General features: G+C 42.3%; 1 protein-coding gene across 1 annotated transcript in view; it reads left to right on the top strand.

Annotated features, from left to right (window-relative positions):
- Positions 1-21,446, top strand: part of SVEP1 (sushi, von Willebrand factor type A, EGF and pentraxin domain containing 1) — a gene marked incomplete at both ends in the record, with an annotated part of 127,835 nt that overhangs the window by 95,565 nt on the left and 10,824 nt on the right. The window contains 13 exons of the mRNA XM_080637373.1: positions 661-745; positions 1,048-1,239; positions 2,182-2,349; positions 4,227-4,899; positions 6,303-9,082; positions 10,283-10,508; positions 11,616-11,771; positions 13,041-13,104; positions 13,821-13,994; positions 15,591-15,764; positions 17,665-17,838; positions 19,290-19,466; positions 20,342-20,512. Coding sequence (XP_080493499.1) covers positions 661-745; positions 1,048-1,239; positions 2,182-2,349; positions 4,227-4,899; positions 6,303-9,082; positions 10,283-10,508; positions 11,616-11,771; positions 13,041-13,104; positions 13,821-13,994; positions 15,591-15,764; positions 17,665-17,838; positions 19,290-19,466; positions 20,342-20,512 — 5,214 coding nt within the window. The remainder of the gene's footprint in view (positions 1-660; positions 746-1,047; positions 1,240-2,181; positions 2,350-4,226; positions 4,900-6,302; positions 9,083-10,282; positions 10,509-11,615; positions 11,772-13,040; positions 13,105-13,820; positions 13,995-15,590; positions 15,765-17,664; positions 17,839-19,289; positions 19,467-20,341; positions 20,513-21,446) is intronic.

Raw genomic sequence — 21,446 nt, 5'->3', positions numbered from 1 at the left:
CTGTCTCAGTGTTGAAATCTCTGTTGTCTTCAGAGACGTAAGCACCAGTTGAAGCTTTTCCAACAGGTGTCATATTCATAGTGGCTCTCTCCTACTCAGATTCTCTGAAGTGCCAAATGCGTATTTATATCATTGTAATGCAAACATTGAAAGTGTCTTTCTTCTCCACCCAGCCTCCCATTTTCAAAGAACCTGTGGGAACTTGATGTCTTAAAGATAATTAACTGTGTTTCAGTAGATAAAAAGCAACCGGAGAGGACAGGCTGGTGCATGTACATATACATGGGATAACTGAAGAAATTTCTTCAGAAAACCAGAGCTAACATGTTGAAGCAATAGGGTAAAATGAAGGAGTGACAAAGATAATGTCAAAACCACAATCATTTTGTCCATAGGGAGGGATGAATATGGAGTATTCTTGGCAGTCAAGTGTGTGGTTTGTATAAAAATTCCAAATACCTATTTCCACTTAGTCCAATTTCTCAGTAGTGTGGAGTCAGATAAAGAGCCCTAAATGTCAGTTATAGCTAAGTCAAGAACCCAGTGTTACCTAGGGCTTTAAACCTCTCCAAACCTTTTAAGAGAAAAAGCAAATTCTGATTGTGTGTTCTTTTTTATTTGTGTTGTATCAACCTCTCCTGTGATCCTGTCTTTTTAAAGCTGTATCCTGTGGTGGTCCAGTTATTCCAGAGAATAGTGCCATTTGGGGCTCAAATTATACATACCAGAATAAGGTGGTGTACAGGTAGGAATTCAGTATTTTTGAAGTACTAAATTAACGATTGAGAATCAAAGGAGAGTATGGCTGAATTGAGAGAGTGGTTAAACTGAAGGAGAGAAGCAAGATGGTATTACAGTAATGCAAAGACTTTTGGTTATAGCTGTGGCTATTCACTAACAGAGCTGAATATTTACTCGAGTACTACCTTTCTGTGCCCTGCAGAAAAAGATGGCGTATGTAGGTGTGGATGAAAAAATGATGGCTGTGTATGCACATTGAGTATAAAAGGCTCTGTGTTTGATAGCACTTCTTTTCTTCTAACTCAGATGCAACGATGGATACAACTTAGTGGGTGAAAAGGAAATTCTGTGCCTTGCTAGTGGCATGTGGAATCATCCTCCCCCCTCCTGTGAAATGGTGACTTGTCCTAGCCCACAGGATATCAGCAATGGAAAATACACACTCACTGGAACAACCTACCTTTCCTCTGTATCATATACCTGTGATAATGGATACAGGTAAATGCAGAAGTATTCCTGAGCCAAATGGAGGCAGTATAGTTGCTAAAATGTCTAACTTATGTCTCGAAGAGACAAAGCTGGGATCATTGCTAAGAAAGATAAAATACTAAAATAGAATTTAAAAATACTTTTTCATATCTTGAAGGTACTTTCTGTATTTCATCTTGAATTGGAGCAGTTCATCAAGAAGGTCATTCAAGATTTGATAAATATGTGTATAGTCATTATTTTTGAAAGTTCTCGTTTGTCTTTAAAGATTATCATACCACTACAGCTTAGTGCATACCCAATATTATTTTTGCTATTGTTTTACAATGCCTTTGATGAAAGAACCTTCTGGAAGTGACTAATTTACACTTTGAAATCTTTGTCAAAGTAGTTTATTCTAGACTTTTATTCTGTTCTATGTTTGTACGCGATTACATTGCAAACTCACTTTAACCTGCTGCAATTAAAACTTAACACAGTAATGCTATATGCAAGGATGTGGTTTTAAGTGCAGGTTTCTGCCTGTCCTGATACCTGCTTGTACCTTTAGCAAATTTACCCTGACATAAGCAGTCTCCTATGGAACTGTTTAGGTCTGATTCTTTTTCTCTATTTTCCTGCTGCAAGCATTCCCTTTGTGTAGATGCAGGCACGTGGGTGAGGTGGGCAAAGCTATAGCAGAAGTTAGGTGTGTGTGTCTGAACAGTGCATTGAGGCCCCATATGAATTCCATCTGCTCTCTCTTCAAAATAATCTGAAGACCAGCTTTTTTGACAGCATCAGTAGTCCGTTTTCAAGAATAGGAGTGTGAGATTCTGGCCTCTACTGAAGTCAGGAGAGACTCCCCTTGGTGTCACTGGGGCCAGGAGGTCAGAAGCAAAGCATCTTTTTCCCTCTTCGTTCCTCACCTGGACTGAAATGGCAGCCTTAATAATGATCTTTGTGTCTCAGCCTTCAGGGACCCTCTATACTTGTCTGTGCATCTTCAGGGAACTGGAACAGTACACCTCCAGCTTGCAACATTGTCTCCTGTGGATCACCTCCTGCCATCAAAGATGCGGTCGTCAGTGGAAATAACTATACTTTTGGAAACAGAGTCTCTTACACGTGTAAGGAAGGGTATGTAGATTAGCAGAAGTGGACTAATAGTCAGGATGAATAAAACTTGTGCGCTGCTTCACCAGTCTTTTTTTAACTGCACGCTAATTCATTTTTACTGCTTCTGTCTTAACTCTCTGGAAATTAAATGTGATGGAGATGCTTTTGTGGGCTGCCAAGTTAGTATGGGACACATAGGCATTTCTTAAAGTAGTTTCAGAGCACCTGAATACACTCTGAAAAAGGAGAATTGAGAGGAGTCACAGGGAATGATAAGCCAATTCAATAGGAAGCCCTCTGCCTTGAAGTTACTACAGAACTAGTATTTCCGTGGTAAACTCAAGGCCCTAATCATAAAGAATTCCTCTCATCAGGCTATAGGAAAGCTGTTTGGTGTGTTTTAACAACTCTCTGTTCTGGTGTTCTAAATTCTGCTTCCTTAAAACTATGACTCCTGTTTCATTGAGGTGCATTATTTTTCTTTGATTTCTGTCTACTCATTGTAGTGACCTTATCAAGCCATATTTCATTGAAGATGAGACTCTGTATTTATGATGTCAAGCATGAATGTAATGCTGGACTCTGTGCACAGGCTGTAAAGATAAGCATGGGCAAAAGTGCTCGCAAGATCAGTCTCCTTGAATTTCTTGAAACTGGTCTATCCATAAGGCAGAGCAGGCATCCAGAGCTTTTGCCAGGTCAGGCCCTAAGTGACTGGAGGATTTTCTGCTCGTGATGTAAAAAGGCAGATTGATAAGCTAGGATTTTTCTTATAAACTGGCTTTGAAATATTATTTGAAAATAATTGAAGCAAAGCATCCTTATTCAGTTTCTTTGACTGTATTATGATTTTAAAAGCTGATTCCTCACTGTGCATATGTTGTAAATCAGTTAGGGTAGCAGAATTTAAAAAGTGTCACAGCTGTGTGTGACAGTAAATAGAGTGGGTCATATTAAACGTTAGCACATAATAGGCTCTTTTTCTGGAGTCCAGTCATGAAGCTTTGAAAACAAATCCTGCAAATAAGACAAAGCACTTTCACAGATGTTGCCATCAAAGTCTAAACAACCAGTTTCCAGCCTGCAGCTGTAAAGAGTCACTGGGAACTTTGCAGTAGTTATTGTTTCTTTAGTATCTGTGACAGCACACCACAGAGATTTCAAAACTGAGAAAGAAGATAGACACAGGTACTGTGACTGTACTGTTGCATTTTTAAGCAGCAGAGTTTTGAATGGGATGATGAGCAGGAACGAGTAATGCTTGTCACTGCATCCCAGAGACAAAGGGAAATGCAACTACACTAACAGTAATTATGTGGTAGAATTTCATTATAGCAGATGATTTCTTCAGATGAATACTCAGTGTTAATTATGGTTCTTGGCTTTTGCAAGAATTTTTACTGGGTTTGTTTTTGGTTTTGGGGAGTATTTTGGGTTTTTTTTCAGGAAAAAGTTGTTACAAGATTGCCAGTGCATTACTGCCAAGAGCATCAAAGGCCTTTTTGGCCCTTTCATCTCATTCTTCTCCATTCAGTTCTGCTCAAGGGGAAGAATTTGTCAGTGAGATCATTATTTGAGGACTTATGGACTGTCACAGTACAATACTAGGTTTGTTGTAGTTGTTTCAACCAAAATGGAAGTTGAGGAATGTTAATCAGATTAACAGATAAGAAGCAATATACACAAGGTGTGCTAGGATATCTCTCATTGTGATGCCTCACCCATGGTCAAGTAGGCCTTACGATTTTCCTTTTGAAGTAGATCATAGCTTTTGTAAAGGATCTTACTCTTCTGGGGTACTAGCAAGCAAGCTTGTACTGGAGGGGCTTCAGGAAACTGAAGGTAGCATTTGGCAGTGCTTGTCTTTTTGACTTCCTGTGTGGTTTCCTTATTCACAGTTACACACTAGTTGGCCCAGCAACCATCGAGTGCTTAGCCAGTGGCGTGTGGAGTGTGAGTCACCAGCAGTGCCTGGCAGTATCCTGTGATGAACCACCTCATGTGGAAAATGCATCACCAGAGAGTGGCCACCGCCTCTTTGGAGATATAGCTTACTACTTCTGTTCAGATGGCTACAGCCTGGCTGATAACTCTCAGCTGCTTTGCAATGCAGAAGGGAAGTGGGTGCCTCCAGAGGGCAGGGAGATGCCCCACTGCATAGCTGATTTCTGTGAAAAGCCATCCACCGTCTCATACAGCATCCTGGAGTCCATTAGTAAAGCTAGATTTGCAGCTGGCTCCATTGTGAGCTTCAAGTGCATGGAAGGCTTTGTTCTGAACACTTCGGCCAAGATCGAATGCCTTCGAGGGGGCCAGTGGAATCCTTCTCCTTTGAGCATCCAGTGCATCCCTGTTCGCTGTGGAGAGCCTCCCCACATTAGCAATGGCTATGCCAGTGGGGCCAACTACAGCTTCGGAGCAGTGGTGGCTTACAGCTGCAACAAAGGGTTCTACATCAAGGGAGAAAAGAAGCGGACCTGTGAAGCCACTGGCAACTGGAGTGGCAGTTTGCCCACATGCCACCCGGTGTCATGTGGAGAACCACCACGGCTTGAGAATGGCTTTATTGAGGTATAGAATGAGTTTTCTCATCTGCCTGGTGCTATAGCAAACTGGGTGTGACTTCACAATTTCTTTTGCTGGGGTTTTCTGTTTCGCTCTTCTGTTAAAACTGAAGACATCACTGGATTTAATAAATAAAGGGAGGAACAGGTGGATTTACGCCAGAATCATGTCTGAAAAACATGGACACTTCTGTGGGATTTCCTATCTTAAAGTGCGTTTTCTATTAGGAGACTCAAGATGCTATGTGGCAATTAATTGATTTCCTTAATGTCTTGTTCTTCATTTGTTTGGCCCATGGGTGCCTTTCCAGTGCCATCTGGAGACATTTGAAGTACTGTTGCCAATTCACAAGCCTTACTCTATACTTACTTACTCTTACTCTTACACTTCTATAAAAAGAATCTGATTTGTGGTAGATAAATCACCTTAGGATATTTTCTTTCATTTTGATGCAAGCACACTTCTTTACTGAAGTCAGAACTTTTCTTATGAAATTACATTGCAACAATGCCTAAAGTTAAAAATCTCCTTGTGGCAGTCCAGACCTGTAACAACTACTTAATATGTGCTGTGCTTTGATGCACAAGGGTGATATTGTGATAAGGAAGATCAAAAACAGTGCTGTAAAGATTAAACCTTTGAATTTTTAAAGCACCTTTTTTTTTTTCTGAACGTCCCCCCTCCTTCCTTACATCTAGCTGCCAGGGAATCTGCATTTGCTAAAAATTGGGGGATGTTGCATCCCATTCCCTGCATGGGCTTCCAGCAGCAATAGCAACAATTTCTGTTCAGACTGCCACACAGGTACATCCTCTAATTAACGTGTATAATTCTGTGTGTCTTCCTTAGGTAGGACCACCCCTCCAGATATTCCTTCCAGTCAGAGACATTTTTAATACCACAGTCAGAGCTCAGCCTGCAACTTTGAGAGGCTTCTGAGCTGGCTGCTCAAGACACTGTAGATGCAAATCTAGGCATTTATAAACATCTCCTGGTAGTAGTATATCTGAGGACTCCAGCCTTGAAAACGCCTGTAGGCTGAAGAATCATACCAACAATAGGCCATTTCATGGCAGCTTCTTCTGACCTATTTTTTTCTGTCTTCGTGTCTACACATATTTTGACTTCATGGGCTAAGAAGGGTGAAAGCAGAGGAACTGTTCTGTAGCTTTTAACTTTAAGCCTTGAATTTTCTGTTTGATACTGCTGTCAGATTTCCTGATAGCAGAGTGCATCATTTGAGGCAAGACATTCTGTGTCAGTTATGCATTCATTCCTTTGCAGACAGCCTTTACTGCTGTCTGGGATTCAGCTAGAAGCTAGACCAAGAGAATACAAGAAATTAAATCAGCCTCCTATTGCCCCAGTCACACATCTTCAGACATGTCCCTGTCTTATCTGTTTTGCAGGAAACAACTGGACACTTCTTTGAGAATAAGGCAAATTACCAGTGTGAGTCTGGCTACCAGATGGTTGGGAGCTCAGTGTTTACCTGCCAAGCCAATCGGCAGTGGTACAGTGAATCACCTCCTTACTGTGTTCCTCTCAGCTGTGGTAAACCACCACCCATCCATCATGGCTACTCCAAGGGAGAAACTTTTGATATGGGCTCCAAAGTTGAGTTTTTCTGTGATGAAGGCTATGAACTGATTGGAGATGTTTCTTGGACATGTCAGAAGTCTGGGAAATGGAGCAAAAAGCAAAGCCCAAAGTGTGTGCCAACAAAATGTCCAGAACCACCCTTGGCAGAAAACCAGCTGGTCTTGAGGGAAGTGACTTACCAAGTCGGTGTTGTACAGTTCTCCTGCAAGGAGGGTTATGTTTTGCATGGCCCCTCTGTGCTGAAATGCTTGCCTTCCCAACAATGGAATGATTCTTTTCCCTTTTGCAAGGTAGTACAGTGTTCTGCACCTCCATACATCCCCTTTAGTGATGCCTTGACTTCATCCCTTCATTTCGGTAGCACTGTGAAATACATCTGCGTGGATGGGTTTTTACTGAAAGGAGAGTCTACTGTCAGATGCCAGGCTGATGGCTCATGGAGCTTGCCTTTGCCAGAATGTGTTCCTGTGGAGTGCCCCCAACCAGAAGAAATTCAGAATGGCATTGTTGATGTGCAGGGCCTCACCTTCCTTAGCACAGCCCTCTATACATGTAAACCAGGCTTTGAACTGGTGGGGAACACAACTATCCTCTGTGGAGAAGATGGCCAGTGGCTTGGAGGAAGACCAGCTTGCAAACCTATTCAATGCCCAAGGCCTAAGAAGATCCTCAATGGCAAATACTCATTCACAAACTTTCATTATGGGCAGACTGTAAGGTATTCCTGTGACAGAGGTTTCCAGCTCCAAGGGGAGGAAACACTGAGATGCCTAGAGACAGGGGAGTGGAGCACAGAGGTTCCCTTCTGCAAAGCCATAAATTGCCAGCCCCCTCAGCCCATTGAGAATGGCTTTGTGGAGGGTGCAGATTATAGCTATGGGGCCATGGTCATTTACAGCTGTGTGCCAGGCTTCCAGCTGTCTGGCCTTGCCATGCAGACCTGTGAAGAATCAGGCTGGTCTAGCTCCACACCAGCCTGTCTCCCAACAGATTGTGGCCTGCCTCCCCACATTGACTTTGGTGAGTACGTGCAAGTGAGGCATGGAGAAAGGCGTTCTGACCAGGAGAGCATTACAGAGAGCCCCTCCCTTTCACATACATTAGTGGCTGACAGTTTGAAAGACTTCAAAAGTTCTTTGAAGGTGGGCAGTGCAATGCAGCTGACCACTTTCTTATTTGGAACTATAATTTTATACTCATGTTACTCTGGCTACGAGCTTCTGGGAAACCCTGTTCTATCCTGCCAAGAAGACGGGGCTTGGAATGGCAGTGCCCCGGCTTGTATTTCAATAGAGTGCACCTTGTTATCACCCCCAGAGAATGGTTTTTTACACTTCACTGAGAACACGCTTGGCAGTGCCGTGCAGTACACCTGTAAGCCAGGGTTTACACTTGTTGGCTCCAACACACGACTGTGTTTGCCAAGTCGGCAGTGGAGTGATGCTGCTCCATATTGCAAAGCAATAATGTGCAACTCACCTACCCAGCTTATGAATGGGAACATAACAGGGGAAAACTTCACGTATGGGAGTGTTGTGTACTATGAGTGTGATCCTGGATACCAGTTAAATGGCCCCACAGAGAGAAGATGCCAAGAGAACCAGAAATGGAGTGGCAGTGAACCGATTTGCATTCCTATTTCCTGCAGCCCACCACTGGTTTTGGAGAATGGTCAGGTGACTGGAGAGGAGTACACATTCCAGAGGCATACAGAGTACAGCTGCAATGAAGGTTTCCTGTTAGATGGGGACAGGAGAAGGGTCTGCCTTGCAAATGGAAGTTGGAGTGGAATCGCTCCAGTTTGCAAAGCTGTGACCTGCCCTGTACTGCTGCCTCTCCTCAATGGGGGAATCACTGGCTCAGATTTTGGCTTTAAGAAAGAAGTGCACTATCACTGCAATGAAGGTTATAGCCTGCAAGGAGTGTCTACACTTACCTGTCAGAGGGATGGTACCTGGGACTCAGAAGCTCCACACTGTGAGCCAGTCATTTGTGGACCTCCTGAAGACATCTCCCACGGCTTTCTAAATGGTTCAGGCTTTACCTATGGGGAATTTGCCCAGTATGTATGCTTCGCTGGTTATGAGCTACATGGCAATCCATTACGTCAGTGTTTATCCAATGGCTCCTGGAGTGGAGGGCTTCCATCTTGCCTACCCTGCCTGTGTCCTTCACCACAGATTCAGAATGGGGTCGTTCTTGGTACAGATTTCAGCTGTGGGAGGAGTGCCCAGTTTCAGTGCCTGGAGGGCTTCAAACTGCTAGGACCTTCCGAAATCACCTGCGAGGCAGCTGGCAAGTGGAGTTCTGGGTTTCCTCGCTGTGGACAGATTTCCTGCGGCTCTCCGCCCATCATCCCTAACACATTTATCAACGGAAGCAGCTCTACAGATGAAAACACCATCATCTATACCTGCTTGACAGGTTTTGTCATGCAGGGGAGTCCAGAACTGACTTGTGCGGAGACTGGTGTCTGGAAGAAGCCATACCCAAGCTGTGAGCTGTTAAGCTGTGGCCCACCACCTTCTGTGCCAAATGCAGAGGTTCTTGGGAACACTTACACCTATGGGAGCAAGATCCAATACAGGTAAGAATGCTGCTGCCTGCTGCTATTCTGTTTCCCTAAAATCCCTGAAGGAATGAAAATGGAAGGTTTATGCACTGTCAGTGCAAGTTTTCAAAATAAAAGTTAATCCCTATCACATGCTGAAATAGACAAAGCCCATGTTCCATGCACATATAAAATACTATTTAGACCACTGTCAATATTCAGACAAGGTATTTCAGCCTGTTGGGCTGCATTTCACCACTTCTAATTTCCCATTCCCCTTTTGCATTCTTGTTCTCTTGAACACGGGTCTGCACATTCAGGTTTTATTAGTAGGTAGGCCGCAGCAGAAGTCAGCAAGGTGTGCAATTTTTCTCCCCTTTTGACACCTGTTCTACAACTTCCTCCTGCTTCAGATGTCTGTTGTAATACAGAAGGGCTGATCTCCCTCTTGTCCCAGTTTCTGTACTAGAACACTGCACGGTCAGCAAGTATTGCTGATGCAAAGTTACTCCTTTGTCAGACATGAGAGAAAGCAGTTCTTGTTAATTTACAAAAGTATGCATAGTGCAGATCTCTTTCTCCAAAGTGAGGAATTCTTCAGCAGAAGAGGAGGTACTTGTTTGCAGTGGAAGCAAATTACAGTATGGGACATAACTGGGAGATGGCATTTTGATGAATTTAAAGGTATCAGTCATTTCCATGCGTCTTCAAGAAAGTGAAAGGGGTGCTTGCGTATGCTTTTCTACTAGTGAACCCAGTTGCGCAAGCCATTGAGTTGCTCTTGCTGAAGCACCATGTGAAACAAAACAAATCAGCCTTAAATGTGTAAGAAAATTGCCTGTGGTCAGCCTAAGGCTTGGTTTGTTCTTGGAAGAAAGTGAGATCATTCTTAGAATGATGCTCTGTCAGACTGCTTTCCTAATCAAAAGCCCTCTTTGCAAAACCAAGGTGCAGTGCCGGAACTGCACTAAAGTGTTGAGCACTAGAGCGATGAACTCACTTTCCATTGTGGTGCTGCAGCAGCATGAAGCAGCCAGAGGTGAAGGCTGAAGCTTCCAGCTTTTGCAACAGAATAAAATCAGTCCAGGCATGCTTCTTACAGGGTTACCTGGATATAATAGAGAAATCCCAAGATGTGCTTATGAACAACTAATGCTGAAAAGTCTGACTTTGTAAGTTATGGTTTAGCTCATCCGAGCTGTGTCTCTGTGGTCAGGTCTTCATGCTGTGTTGCAGATGCCTGGAAGGCTACACAATGGTGACAGAGGTGGACGTACGCATTTGCCAGGAAGATGGACAGTGGTCTCCTCAAAGTATTTCCTGTTGCCCCAGAAAGTGTCCCCTCCCAGGAAATATCACCCATGTAATAGTATTTGGGGACAACTTCACTTTGAACGCAAACATCACTTTGTCATGTGTAGAAGGCTATACTTTGGTGGGAGCAAGCACATCTACATGCAAGGTATAGTGTTACTTGCACTGTTTTATTTTGCTGGCTTGGTTGAATTCAAGAATCTTCCTCCTGCCCATGTTACCTTTTGGCCCTTAATTGCATACAAAGTAAAAATTTAGAGCATGTTCTGTGAAACAAATAAAATTCCTTGTTGTGCAGAAGGAGCAATTATTAGTTTTCCATGTGTAGACATATAGAACTATAAATTATTTATTTCTTTTTCCATCAAAAACTAATGCTGTCCTTTAGAAAAGCATTCCTTTTATAATGCCAGGGAAAAAAATCATGTCCAAGGCTGTAAAAAATTAGGTCCAAGATCTCAAATGTATTTCATACGTCTAAGATTTCTAATGTATTTTGAGGATTGCATGCAGAGCTCTTTTTCTCCAGAATAACAGGCAGCATGCATTTTAATCCACTGTGCAGCTATTCTAGTAGAAACTGGAATCATCTGTGTGTTAAAGAGCAAACATCCTCATCAGTTCTGCTTGTAACCTTTTGTCATATAGCTATGGCCAACCTTGACTTGAGCTTGTAAATAGACTCTTCTAAGTCAGTAAGTCTGCTTACAGGCGAAAAACTAAGCATGCACTTTTTCACAGAATCAGCACTTCATAAGAAAAGATTTCCCCCTCATTTTACTGTTTCAAAGATCTGTGGAAGTAAGACTAGGTCCGTTTGATGAGTATCTCTCTTCAGGTATCCAACTTCCCTTAGAGAGCTTGAGAAGGCAGCTGAAGCACTTAGTTATGGAATCAAGCAGCTGTAGTTTTCATTCTTCTCCTGATGTGTTTCCTGAGCTATTCTGTGACCTTGTACAAGTGAACTGGTTTTTCCAAACATGTATTTCTCCATGTACTTTTTGTTCCTTCTGTCTTGTAAGTCCAAGCTGAACATTCCTACCAAAGCTGTGCTCCAGTCTGTGTTGACATCTCTAAAGTGTTACTTAAATTACTGAGTTTTACTAAGGATTGTACAGATAATATTACATCAACCACGTCTGTATACCCACCACCACTGAATGCTTTTACTATGATTTTCCTAACTTTTTCAGTTAGATATGAATTAAGCATGTAAATTGATGCTTTCACACTTCTAATTACATTTATTTTTCAGGAGAGCGGCATTTGGGTGCCACTGTTCTCTGATGATATCTGCATTCCTGTGTCCTGTGGGACCCCAGAGTTTCCAGACCATGGATTTGTGGTTGGCACTAGATACAATTACAAAGATGTGGTTCTTTATAAATGTGATTCTGGCTATGAATTACAAGTAAGCAAGCTCAAATCTCCACCATTCTGAGCCTTTAGTTGTCATTTTCAGTTCTTATGTGATGACTGTGAGAATGTATTGTGTCTGGTACATATTGATATATTCCCTTAACTGCCAAAGAAGTTGGATATCTACTGTTGTGGTTACTTTTGGTAGGAAGGCTCCTGGTATGACTGGGATAGTCCTTGAACCTTTCAGTGCTTTGGTTTGTTTGCTTGTTTGTTTGTTTTAGCTGAAGGTTGTTTCAGCCCTCTACAGATGCAGCATTATATATACTTGCTACCACAAAGAATTGAAAAGTCATTCTGTCATGTATTGCTCTCTTCAATTCACCCAGTCAGAAATGAATTCACTTAGTCTCTCAGTATAAAAGTATGCAGAGTTTAGAGAATGCTTAGATAACAATGAATTTTATTTGTCATGTATGTAATAACACTGGGGATGAAAGGGTGTGTTCATATTTAGTCAGATAGGTAGAATTGCTGTTGCAAGTAATTTTTGGAGGTAATAAGCCAGTACTTTCATACAGTCGAAAGTCCTCCCGAGCATTGTACTCCAGCTTCGCCACCTAGTGTCCGTCTGTCTTCCCGCTGTTGAAGAGAAGTACTGGGTTTTTTCGTTTGGAGAGCAAATTCTATTGTGTGTGATGCCATACACCATGTCAAATAGCTGCCCTTATCAATGGATTTGCTTTGTAATGAAAGCACATTACTTCAAGAGACAAATTTAGATGATGTTCTTCATGTCTTGGAACAAAATAAGAAATCAATCTTTGCCTATTAGATTGGCTGTAAAGCTTATATTTAAGAAAGAAATAACATTATTTATAAGCAATTTAACGAATGAGTTGTTTGGGATATGGTCAAAATTAGTATGGTATATTTATAAAACACAACCTTGTACTGTTGTTGAAAAAAACACTGGTTAGATTTTTCTGTGAGTCAGGGAAGGAGAAAATTTGTCATTGTAACACATTTGTAGGAACAAGCATGGTAAAACTGACAAGAAAATTGATGCTCCAGGAGAAGGAAAAGAGAACTGACTAACAGGTCCCACAAACTTTTGGTTTATAAGCAATACTCATCATTTTGCAGTAAGGAGTTGTACCCTAAACTCTGTTACTAGACATGGGCTGTAGCATTTAACTATCTCTTTACGTGGGTTGCACATGGAAGGAAAATGTCCTGACCTTGCTGGATACTAGAGCTGATGGGAGAAAATAGCTGGCAAAGTAAAGTTGTTCTTTGAGCATTTTCTTTTGTTTCACAGGGTGATACAGAACGGACTTGCCAAGAAGACAAGCTTTGGAGTGGCACAGTGCCAGTGTGCAGAAGTATGTTCCACCTGAGTTTATAAATTACTGTTGGTCAAGTTACACAATTACACAACAGAAAACACTAATGTTCATTTTCCCTTATTACTCATACTGTCTGCATTTGCTTAAAAATTTTGGTAAGTACCATTGATAACATCCTTTAAGAGCTGCAGAATTGCTGGGGTGTGCAGGCAATAATATGAAGGAAATCACTACACCTTTCTGCCTTACTCCTGTATTCGTAAGTAAGCTGTGCAGACAGTTCCCAAATTTAAGTAGTTCTGATGCTTGAGTCATGATTTCTGGGATTACTGAGGACCTCTGAATATGTTATTGCCAGGAGTCACAGGTATTTAGTGTCCTCAAATGTAACTCTGTGGATACTCATTCCCAAAGGTATTTCACTTCTGTGAGATGTCTGATGCCCAGTGACTGCAGCCAAAAGAGGAGATGTTTACATAAATACTTACATGTACATTAGCTATTGATTGTTAAGAGGCTACAGTGGAATTTCATGAGGCTTCCTGCCATCACAGCCACAATGGATTTTGTCTTTTAGCAGGAACTAGAAGCACTAAGCATGATACTGTTCTGCTACACAGGGGCAAATATCTGGGAATGCCCAGATAAACTATCTTCTTTTCCTGTTTCTCAGAGTAAAACCTGTGAAGGAGCTATGAACTGGATACAACATATGCATTATGTCTGATTGAAACATATTCCTCATGTTACAGGGCTTTCATGTGGGCTCCCGGACATGATAGAAAATGGATCTGTTCAAGGAGAGGAGTTCCTGCTTGGCAGCGAGGTATTTTACAGCTGTGACCCTGGCTTTGAGCTACAGGGACCAAGCCGAAGGATTTGCCATGTTGACAAAAAGTGGAGCCCCTCTGCCCCTTCATGCATACGTAAGTAGCAAGCACAGCAACATGGTGGTAGCTTTCAGGAGAGCCGGAGAGCAAAGCGAGAGAGTGCTGGCTTCCTCTCAGTCTTCCCCTCCAGCTGGAGGGCTGTGACAAGAGGAGCCAGGGGAAAAGCTAGCAGAGAAGTTCTCAGTGACAATTCCTCTCTGATCTGAAGGGAGCTCCTTTCGGCCCATTAAAATGGTACAAGAATGGAGTCATGCTCAGGTAGGTAAGGGAGAAGTGTGGTCTGCTGTATTTGTTGTGCTTTCCATTGTGGTGTGCAGGGCCTTCGACACCATGTACTGGGATGGGTTGTCTCTGCTATGCCAAGGCTAATATGTCCTGCCTGCTCTGTATGTCTGGAGATCAGGACTCTGCTCCCTAGGATCAAATCTTGGCTCTCTGTGATGCAGAAGGTGAAAATTGCAGGCTCATGCAAAGAAGGATTTATGACTTATTTCATACAGCTTATAAAGGAAATGCCAAGATTTGAGTCTTTACTGATAAATCATTTTCCACCTTCTCATGGTGATGTTGTAGTCCTACCCCTTGCATTCTTCTCTCTCACCTTTGACAAATTTGCCTGGTCTCCACAGTAATTGTGGGACAGGAGGGCAAGATCTTTCATAACTACTGTCATTTATTCTTGGGCACATCTTGAGATTGCATTCCACTGTACAGAGAGCAAAAGGAGGCTGCAAATGCACCTTCTGGCCTGCTCTGGAGAAATGTTCTGGATCACTCTGAACATGTTGTTACCGTAAAAGTCGGTCAGATAAACTCTCTAAGACTAGATTTGGAGTTTTAGAAAGCAGGCATTCTTTATTGCAGCGCTGGGCACATGTGAATAGTTTCTCAAAGGTGAGCTCACCCGTCACTTGCCAGCTGTATATTTAGCATACTCGTGGATGTTTACAGCTTTTCCAGGAAATTATTTATATATACATGAGATTTTCCGGGAACTAATTATAATGTTTGAATTCTAATTACACATGCACTTTCTTGCTGAGTGGGGGTCTCTGATGGTCACTGGATAGTCTTTCTCACTTTGTTTACTGCATGACCTCAGTGCTAGCACATGCTCGCAAGGTCCTAGTGCTGAATTAGCAGTGATATGTCCTTGCTTCTTTTCCATTCCAGTCTCGCTCCACGCTGGGCACCACTGCTATCTTGAAGGCTGGCATCCTTGGTCATATTTATGGTCTCCTTAGTTGTCATCCCATGATGTTGCATCCCCTGTCATCCAGATATTCCTTACTTCCTACATGTTAGCAAGTTAGAACAGTTTGCTCTACTTTACTATGTTATTTTAAAGCCATACACATTATTGTTAGTTTAAACCTATAATTTAAGCCTACAACACCTCGTAGCTTATAACACCATCAGATACATTTGGGCACATTCTCTCTCAGGTGCCTGCAGCCTGAACCCAAGGAGAGTGGGAAGGCAAGGCATTGTATAACCCTTTTCCATATACTTCACAGCTGCTCTCTTCCTATCTTTCCACTGATTCAGTGTGTGAACAGAACTGTCAGTGTATAACAGATAAGACAGAAAGGCTTTCCTTGCCTATAAAAAGCCAGTTTTCTTCTATCCTAGGAATTACTTGTGGACTGCATCCCTCCATAGAAAAAGCAGAGGCCATTTCTACAGGAAGCACATACAGAAGTAACGTGACCTTTGTGTGCAACTCTGGATACCATCTTGTCGGGCCCCAGAATATCACATGTCTTGCCAATGGGAGCTGGAGTAAGCCGTTGCCGTCATGTGAAGGTAACTGTTCAGTTTCATGGCCTGGTACACACTGATCTGGGATAAGCAATAGCTCCTCTCTTGCACCTGCATATCGTATTATCATAAATCTGGTTTGGGGAAAAAGTTCTGCAATGTGCGTCAAAAAAAGTGCTTGAAAAACAAAATGTGTCACAGGGAACACTGCCTGTTTCCAAGCCAGAAAGAGCTTGGACATTTTTCCTAGGGTTTTCATCTGCAGTTTAAAAAGCTAAATGAGAGATGAGGTTACTTGCCATCTCAGAAAATCAAACCCCTAACGAAAGATGATAGGCTGCAAGGACAAGTAACTTTTCTCCCAGCAACCTTCTGTAGTCCATTATTAAGTTGTTATTCTTTTTCTGGTCTTTGGGCACCAAGGACAGTCTCAATAGTTCAGCCTTTAACCTCCACAGTCCTCACGTGGACAAACACCATGAATGTATGATTTTGCAAATGACTGCTTTGAGGTGCTCGCTCAGCAGAATGAGTGCCAAGCGAGACCTGTCTGTGTCATATGGAGTGGATGGAAACAAGGTTATCAACGCAATCCCAAGTTTGAACAGATAGCCACTATTGTTGCATGACTCTGTTTAAAATGTAAATTATACAGAAGCTTATTAAATTGCAGCATCATTAACTTTTAAATACGAATGTTCTCCATTCCTGGCCTCTTTGCCGTGAAAATACTAAGCCTGGGCTTCACACTTTTCCTTTCCTCACAGAAACATGCTAGTTCAATTCTTGCCTGTCACACTTCCTTTCAGGCTGTTGTCCCTGTTTCTTGTACCTCAGATCACGCAAACTAGATGCTAGACCCAGCATCCTGCTTGCTTTTCTAGCTGCTTCAGGCATTTGTTCATGGAGCTGACATGTTGATGTCTCCACACCCAGCTACACACAAATTCAGAGGGGACTAGCATGCTGTGACAGCTTCACCAAAATAAGACCGAATGGAAGACGCTGATCTTCCATTCAAGGCAGAAGGTTAGGGTCCTGGCACCAGAACCATGAAGACTGCATGAGGGCTAGGGACCATCACATGCAGTGTTGGGAAACCACAAAATGCAGAGGTCATTGTGCCCAGAAGTGCCTAACGCATTGCACATTCCTTATAGTAGCAATATGGAAAGCTGCTAGGGGACCTCCACGCCAGAGGAGGGGTCTCCACTAGAGACCTCCACGCCAGAGGAGGTCTCCTAGTACCTAGTCAGACACCTAAGAAAAGTCACTATCAGTGCTGAACAGATATCAAGAAGACCATCTTGAACAACATTGCGCACAGCCATTTTTCACCAACTCCTCTCTTCCTCTTCCCTGATGGCCGCCTCTCTTTCTGAGAGTTTAATCTTCAGTCATCCCATTACACAGACCACCTAGGAAAATCAAATGGAAAATGGGACACAGAACAGAGTCTCTTGTGCAGCAGTAGTAACTCAGTTTGGACTGTCTGCCAGCTGGCTTGATAAACACAGCTAAGAATCTTGAGGGGAGCAACTAGTAATATCAGTGTCTGCATCTTGCACCACACCTATCCTGCATCTCACTGATACTACTTGTAAGGTGAAAAGGAAGGTGCAAAGGGCTGAAAGTTTCTGGGGTATCTCTGTGTCAAGAAGCATTTCCATGTTCTGATCCAGTATGAACTCAAAAATGTGCCCTCTCCAGCACTGCCACTTTTTGCTGACCTTAGAAATATGTGGCTGTGGCTTTTCTCTATCACTGGGTGGAGCTCCTTCCCTAGGTTGGCTATGTTTCCTTTGCAGGGCTGCTGAACTCTCATCAGTGCTCTCCATGATTTATTAGTCTGTGGCTGCTACTTTTAAACATATTATGTAATTCAGGAATTGTTGAAGCTTAGGTCTGACATCAAGTGGAATTAATAAGAGCTCTTGCTTTGCAGAGACCAGATGCAAAGTTCCAGTTTCCTTGCTGAATGGGAAGGCAATTTATGAAAACAATACATTTGGAAGTACAATAGCATATTTCTGCGAGAGGGGATACAGCTTGGAGGGGGAACCTGCAGCAGAGTGCACAAGAGATGGAAGATGGAGTAATCCCTTACCTCTCTGTAAACGTGTGTGTTTGCTTTATATTGAAAAAGTGGTCTCAGTTTGTAAGCACAAAAGGCTAGGCTGCTCTTCATGGAAACTGACAATAAATGAGAGCAAATTCTGCAAATCTGTGTGGAAATGTACTGTAATTTTCTTCTGTAATTTCTGGAGTGGCCATGCACAGAATTTGTCACTTGTAGTTTAAATAATTGGTTTGGCCTACGTTGGGAGATCTGTTGGTGTGCAACCCATTTTTGCAGAGGAACAAAGGAAGCAGTTACTGAGATGTGTTAATCTTGTCTGAGTGGGGTTTTGTGACAGTAAAAGAACAATCTGTGTTCTGCATAGTTCCCTTTAGTTGGAAAGCTGATATAAAATGGAGTCAGTTGTAGTTGACCATGTAATGTATGAGAAGCAGGTAAAAAAAGTTTGGAGAAGGCAAAAGGGAGACCTTATTGTTGTCTACAATTGACTACTGGGGGAATGTAGAGAAAAAAGAGCCAGACTCTTCTCAGAGGTGCACAGTGACAGGCTGAAAGGCTATGAATGCGAAGTTGCAACAAAAGGAATTCCAATTATGTATTGGAAGAAACTTTTCACCATCACAGCATTCAAACACAGGAGCAGGGACCCAGAGAGGACTTGAAATTTCCATCCTTGGCAATACTCAAACTTCACCTGGTCAAGTCCCAAAGCAACTTCTGGCCTAGTTGGCCCTGCTTTGCATAGGTTGGACTTTATGGCTGTGTAAATTACTCTGTGAAACAGCACCTTATGCACATGTGCATTGTGCACACACACCTTCCCTTGTGGCTGTATGTGTCTGTAACTAATTTTGAGATCCGCTGTAGTCTTAAGGTGGTTAATTGAGACATTTAATTCTTGTATTGCAAAGGACTCATAGGATTTTAGTTTCAGAAAACTGGCATCAGTCTCTGCTGTATAGAGTCCAACCTTTTCCACATTCCTAATGAGATCAATATTCCATGCAAAAGTAGCTCATCAAGCCTATAGCCAGCAATAAATAAGAATATCAAAAATTCTAAACCCTAATGAATGTTGTTGTAAGTCTCACTCAGACACCGATATTTTTGCTGCTCCTGATTGATCCAGCCCCTCAGAACAAGAAGTAGGATAGGTCTAGTTCCTTTTTTTGTAGTAAGGTTATGGTAAACAGGAAGAACAAGAGAAAATGGTTTGATTGTTAACAATTAGGATATTACCCTCTTAAACCCTTAGTATATCTTCTACTGGCATCAGTAGAGTATGGTAGCAAGCCATCTGTCAGCAGAGCATCAAACCTTCTATTTTTATTATTTTATATCCCAAATCTCATAATTTTACAAATTGGACTTATGCCCAGCATCCATTTCTATTGCTTTTCATGTAATTCGGGTTTGAAATTTGCAGAAACTATTCTAAAATATCCTTTTCCTTCCCTTTTCCTTTTCCCTCACACCCTTTCTTTGAACAGCAAACCCTTGTCCTGTTCCTTTCATAATCCCAGAGAATGCCGTTCTGTCCGAAGTGGATTTTTATGTTGGTCAGAACATATCCATCAAGTGCAGAGAAGGCTACCAACTGAAAGGACAGTCTGTGATCACCTGTAATGCTGATGAGACTTGGACTGCAGCCACAGCTAAGTGTGAAAGTAAGTACATGAGGTACAGTTCCACAGGGCTTGGTACTCTCCAGAGGGCTGGTAACCACAGCTGTGTCACACAGGAGAGTAACAGCATGGACCTGTCAGCAGAGCTCTCCACCTAGGTGCGGTTATTCTGGGGAAAGAGAGCTTTTGTCTGCTACTGCCATTTGAAGAGATGGATTGCTTCAGGAGATTCAGGCATATAAAGGTGACCTAAGAAGCTCCCCAGAAGAGCTGTTTCCTCTTTTTTTGTAACAGTACTATTTCTTTGAAAGGATCCAGAATACGTCTATGTGGGTTGATGCCTCATGAACACTAGGCCCTACTGTAATTTTCTTCTCAGTTTACCTTTTGCAAGCACTGGAGCTGGGATTAGGCTGTTGTATACCCTGAATATTCTGAGAATTACTTCTGTGAGTGGAGACAATGGTCGTAGGGAGAAGTGCTGCCCTTTATTGTGTTTATTGACACTGACAGAAGACATAGTGTCCTTTTGCAGGCGTGTCTGAAAGCTTCTTGGCTTCTTGCAGGCAATTTTATTTAGTTCAGACAATGACATCACCTGACTGTACAAACCCAGTCTTATCTATATCCTTGCACCTTCTGAAAGTTTCTGGTCTGTATGGTGGATATAGCCATTGTTGCATTACCTAAAACTGCTATTCCTGGTCATCTGCCTGCTCACTAGGTGTATATATAGATTCTCCCTGAGAATCTGAGGTGAGTGCACCATGAAGAAGTCCTGCTTACTGATTTCTCACCAGAGGTGTCTCTCTGGCACCTCCCAGGTCCTTTGTCCAAAGTAGTGTGTCCAGGGTTAGAAACTATCATATTTCAAACTATTGCAGCTCACCAGGCTCTGGGTGATTTCTTTTGTTTAGAGATATCTTGCGGCCCCCCAGCTCACACAGAGAATGCTCTGATTCGTGGTAGCTTCTATCAGTATGGAGACATGGTCACCTATTCATGCTACAGTGGGTACATGCTGGAGGGGCACCTGCGGAGCGTTTGCTTAGAAAATGGAACATGGACAACACCACCTACCTGCAAAGGTAAGTCTTTTTTATGCACAGCAGCATAGCTTGCCATAAGCACAGAGGTGTCATCCTATCTGCCATAAAGACAAAAGTGAAATGTTTTTGCTAGTTTCAGTACAGTCATAGTTTCACGCAGTGCATTTTAAAGTGCGGGATGTTGCTTTATTTCGAAGTGGAAGACAAGGCTTCCACAATTTTTCTCTTAGTCCTTGCTAATCTTATGGTGCACTTTGATACAATGTTGTGTCCCACACCTAAGATCCTCTCTCCTCACATCTTCTATGAGAAAGTGACAGAACCAGTCATTTTCTGACATGCTGAGCTGTTTCAGATAAGCACTGCCAGTCAGTTTTCACAGTCAAAGATGAAGCACTGCAGAAAAACAAAGAGATCGAGTGGTTGCTTAGCCTGTCACTGTGTTTAGAGCATGACCACTCCTGAAAATTGTTTTGCAATAAAATACTTACAGATAGGTTGATACAGCTCACTAAATAATAGAGACCAAGTACTGCAGAAAATTCATTATTTTAACAAAATAGCAAAGACAAAGTCTAGCCTTTCCACCCTTGACATACCAGCAGGAAAATGTCTTTCTGTTTTGTTTAAATGAAGAATTAATTCTTTCATACAGAAGATTCAGATTAAAAAATTTTTAACAGAAAATGCGGGAGATGAATACAAATCATAGACAACATGATAAACTGAACAGCTAAATATAATCATCTTCAAACACTAACTTAAAACCAAGGATGAAGCTTAGCAAAAAGGTTTCAGGGTCACAGAGCTTTGATGGAAAAGACTTTGCCATCTGCCATTTTCGCATCAGAAGCTTGACTAGCCTGCTGCTGCTGGGTAGCTATAGAGCAATGAGTTAGCTGCACCCTGAATTCTTATCTCAGGTGGTGTAACAGAAACCATACTATGGTTAGGTATTTTGCTTAGAAATGTG

This window comes from Psittacula echo (assembly GCF_963264785.1).
Source record: "Psittacula echo genome assembly, chromosome: Z".
In the NCBI taxonomy this organism is placed as follows: domain Eukaryota; kingdom Metazoa; phylum Chordata; class Aves; order Psittaciformes; family Psittacidae; genus Psittacula; species Psittacula echo.
The sequence above is the reverse complement of the archived record's forward strand: the minus strand, read 5'-3'. Positions and strand labels throughout refer to the sequence as shown.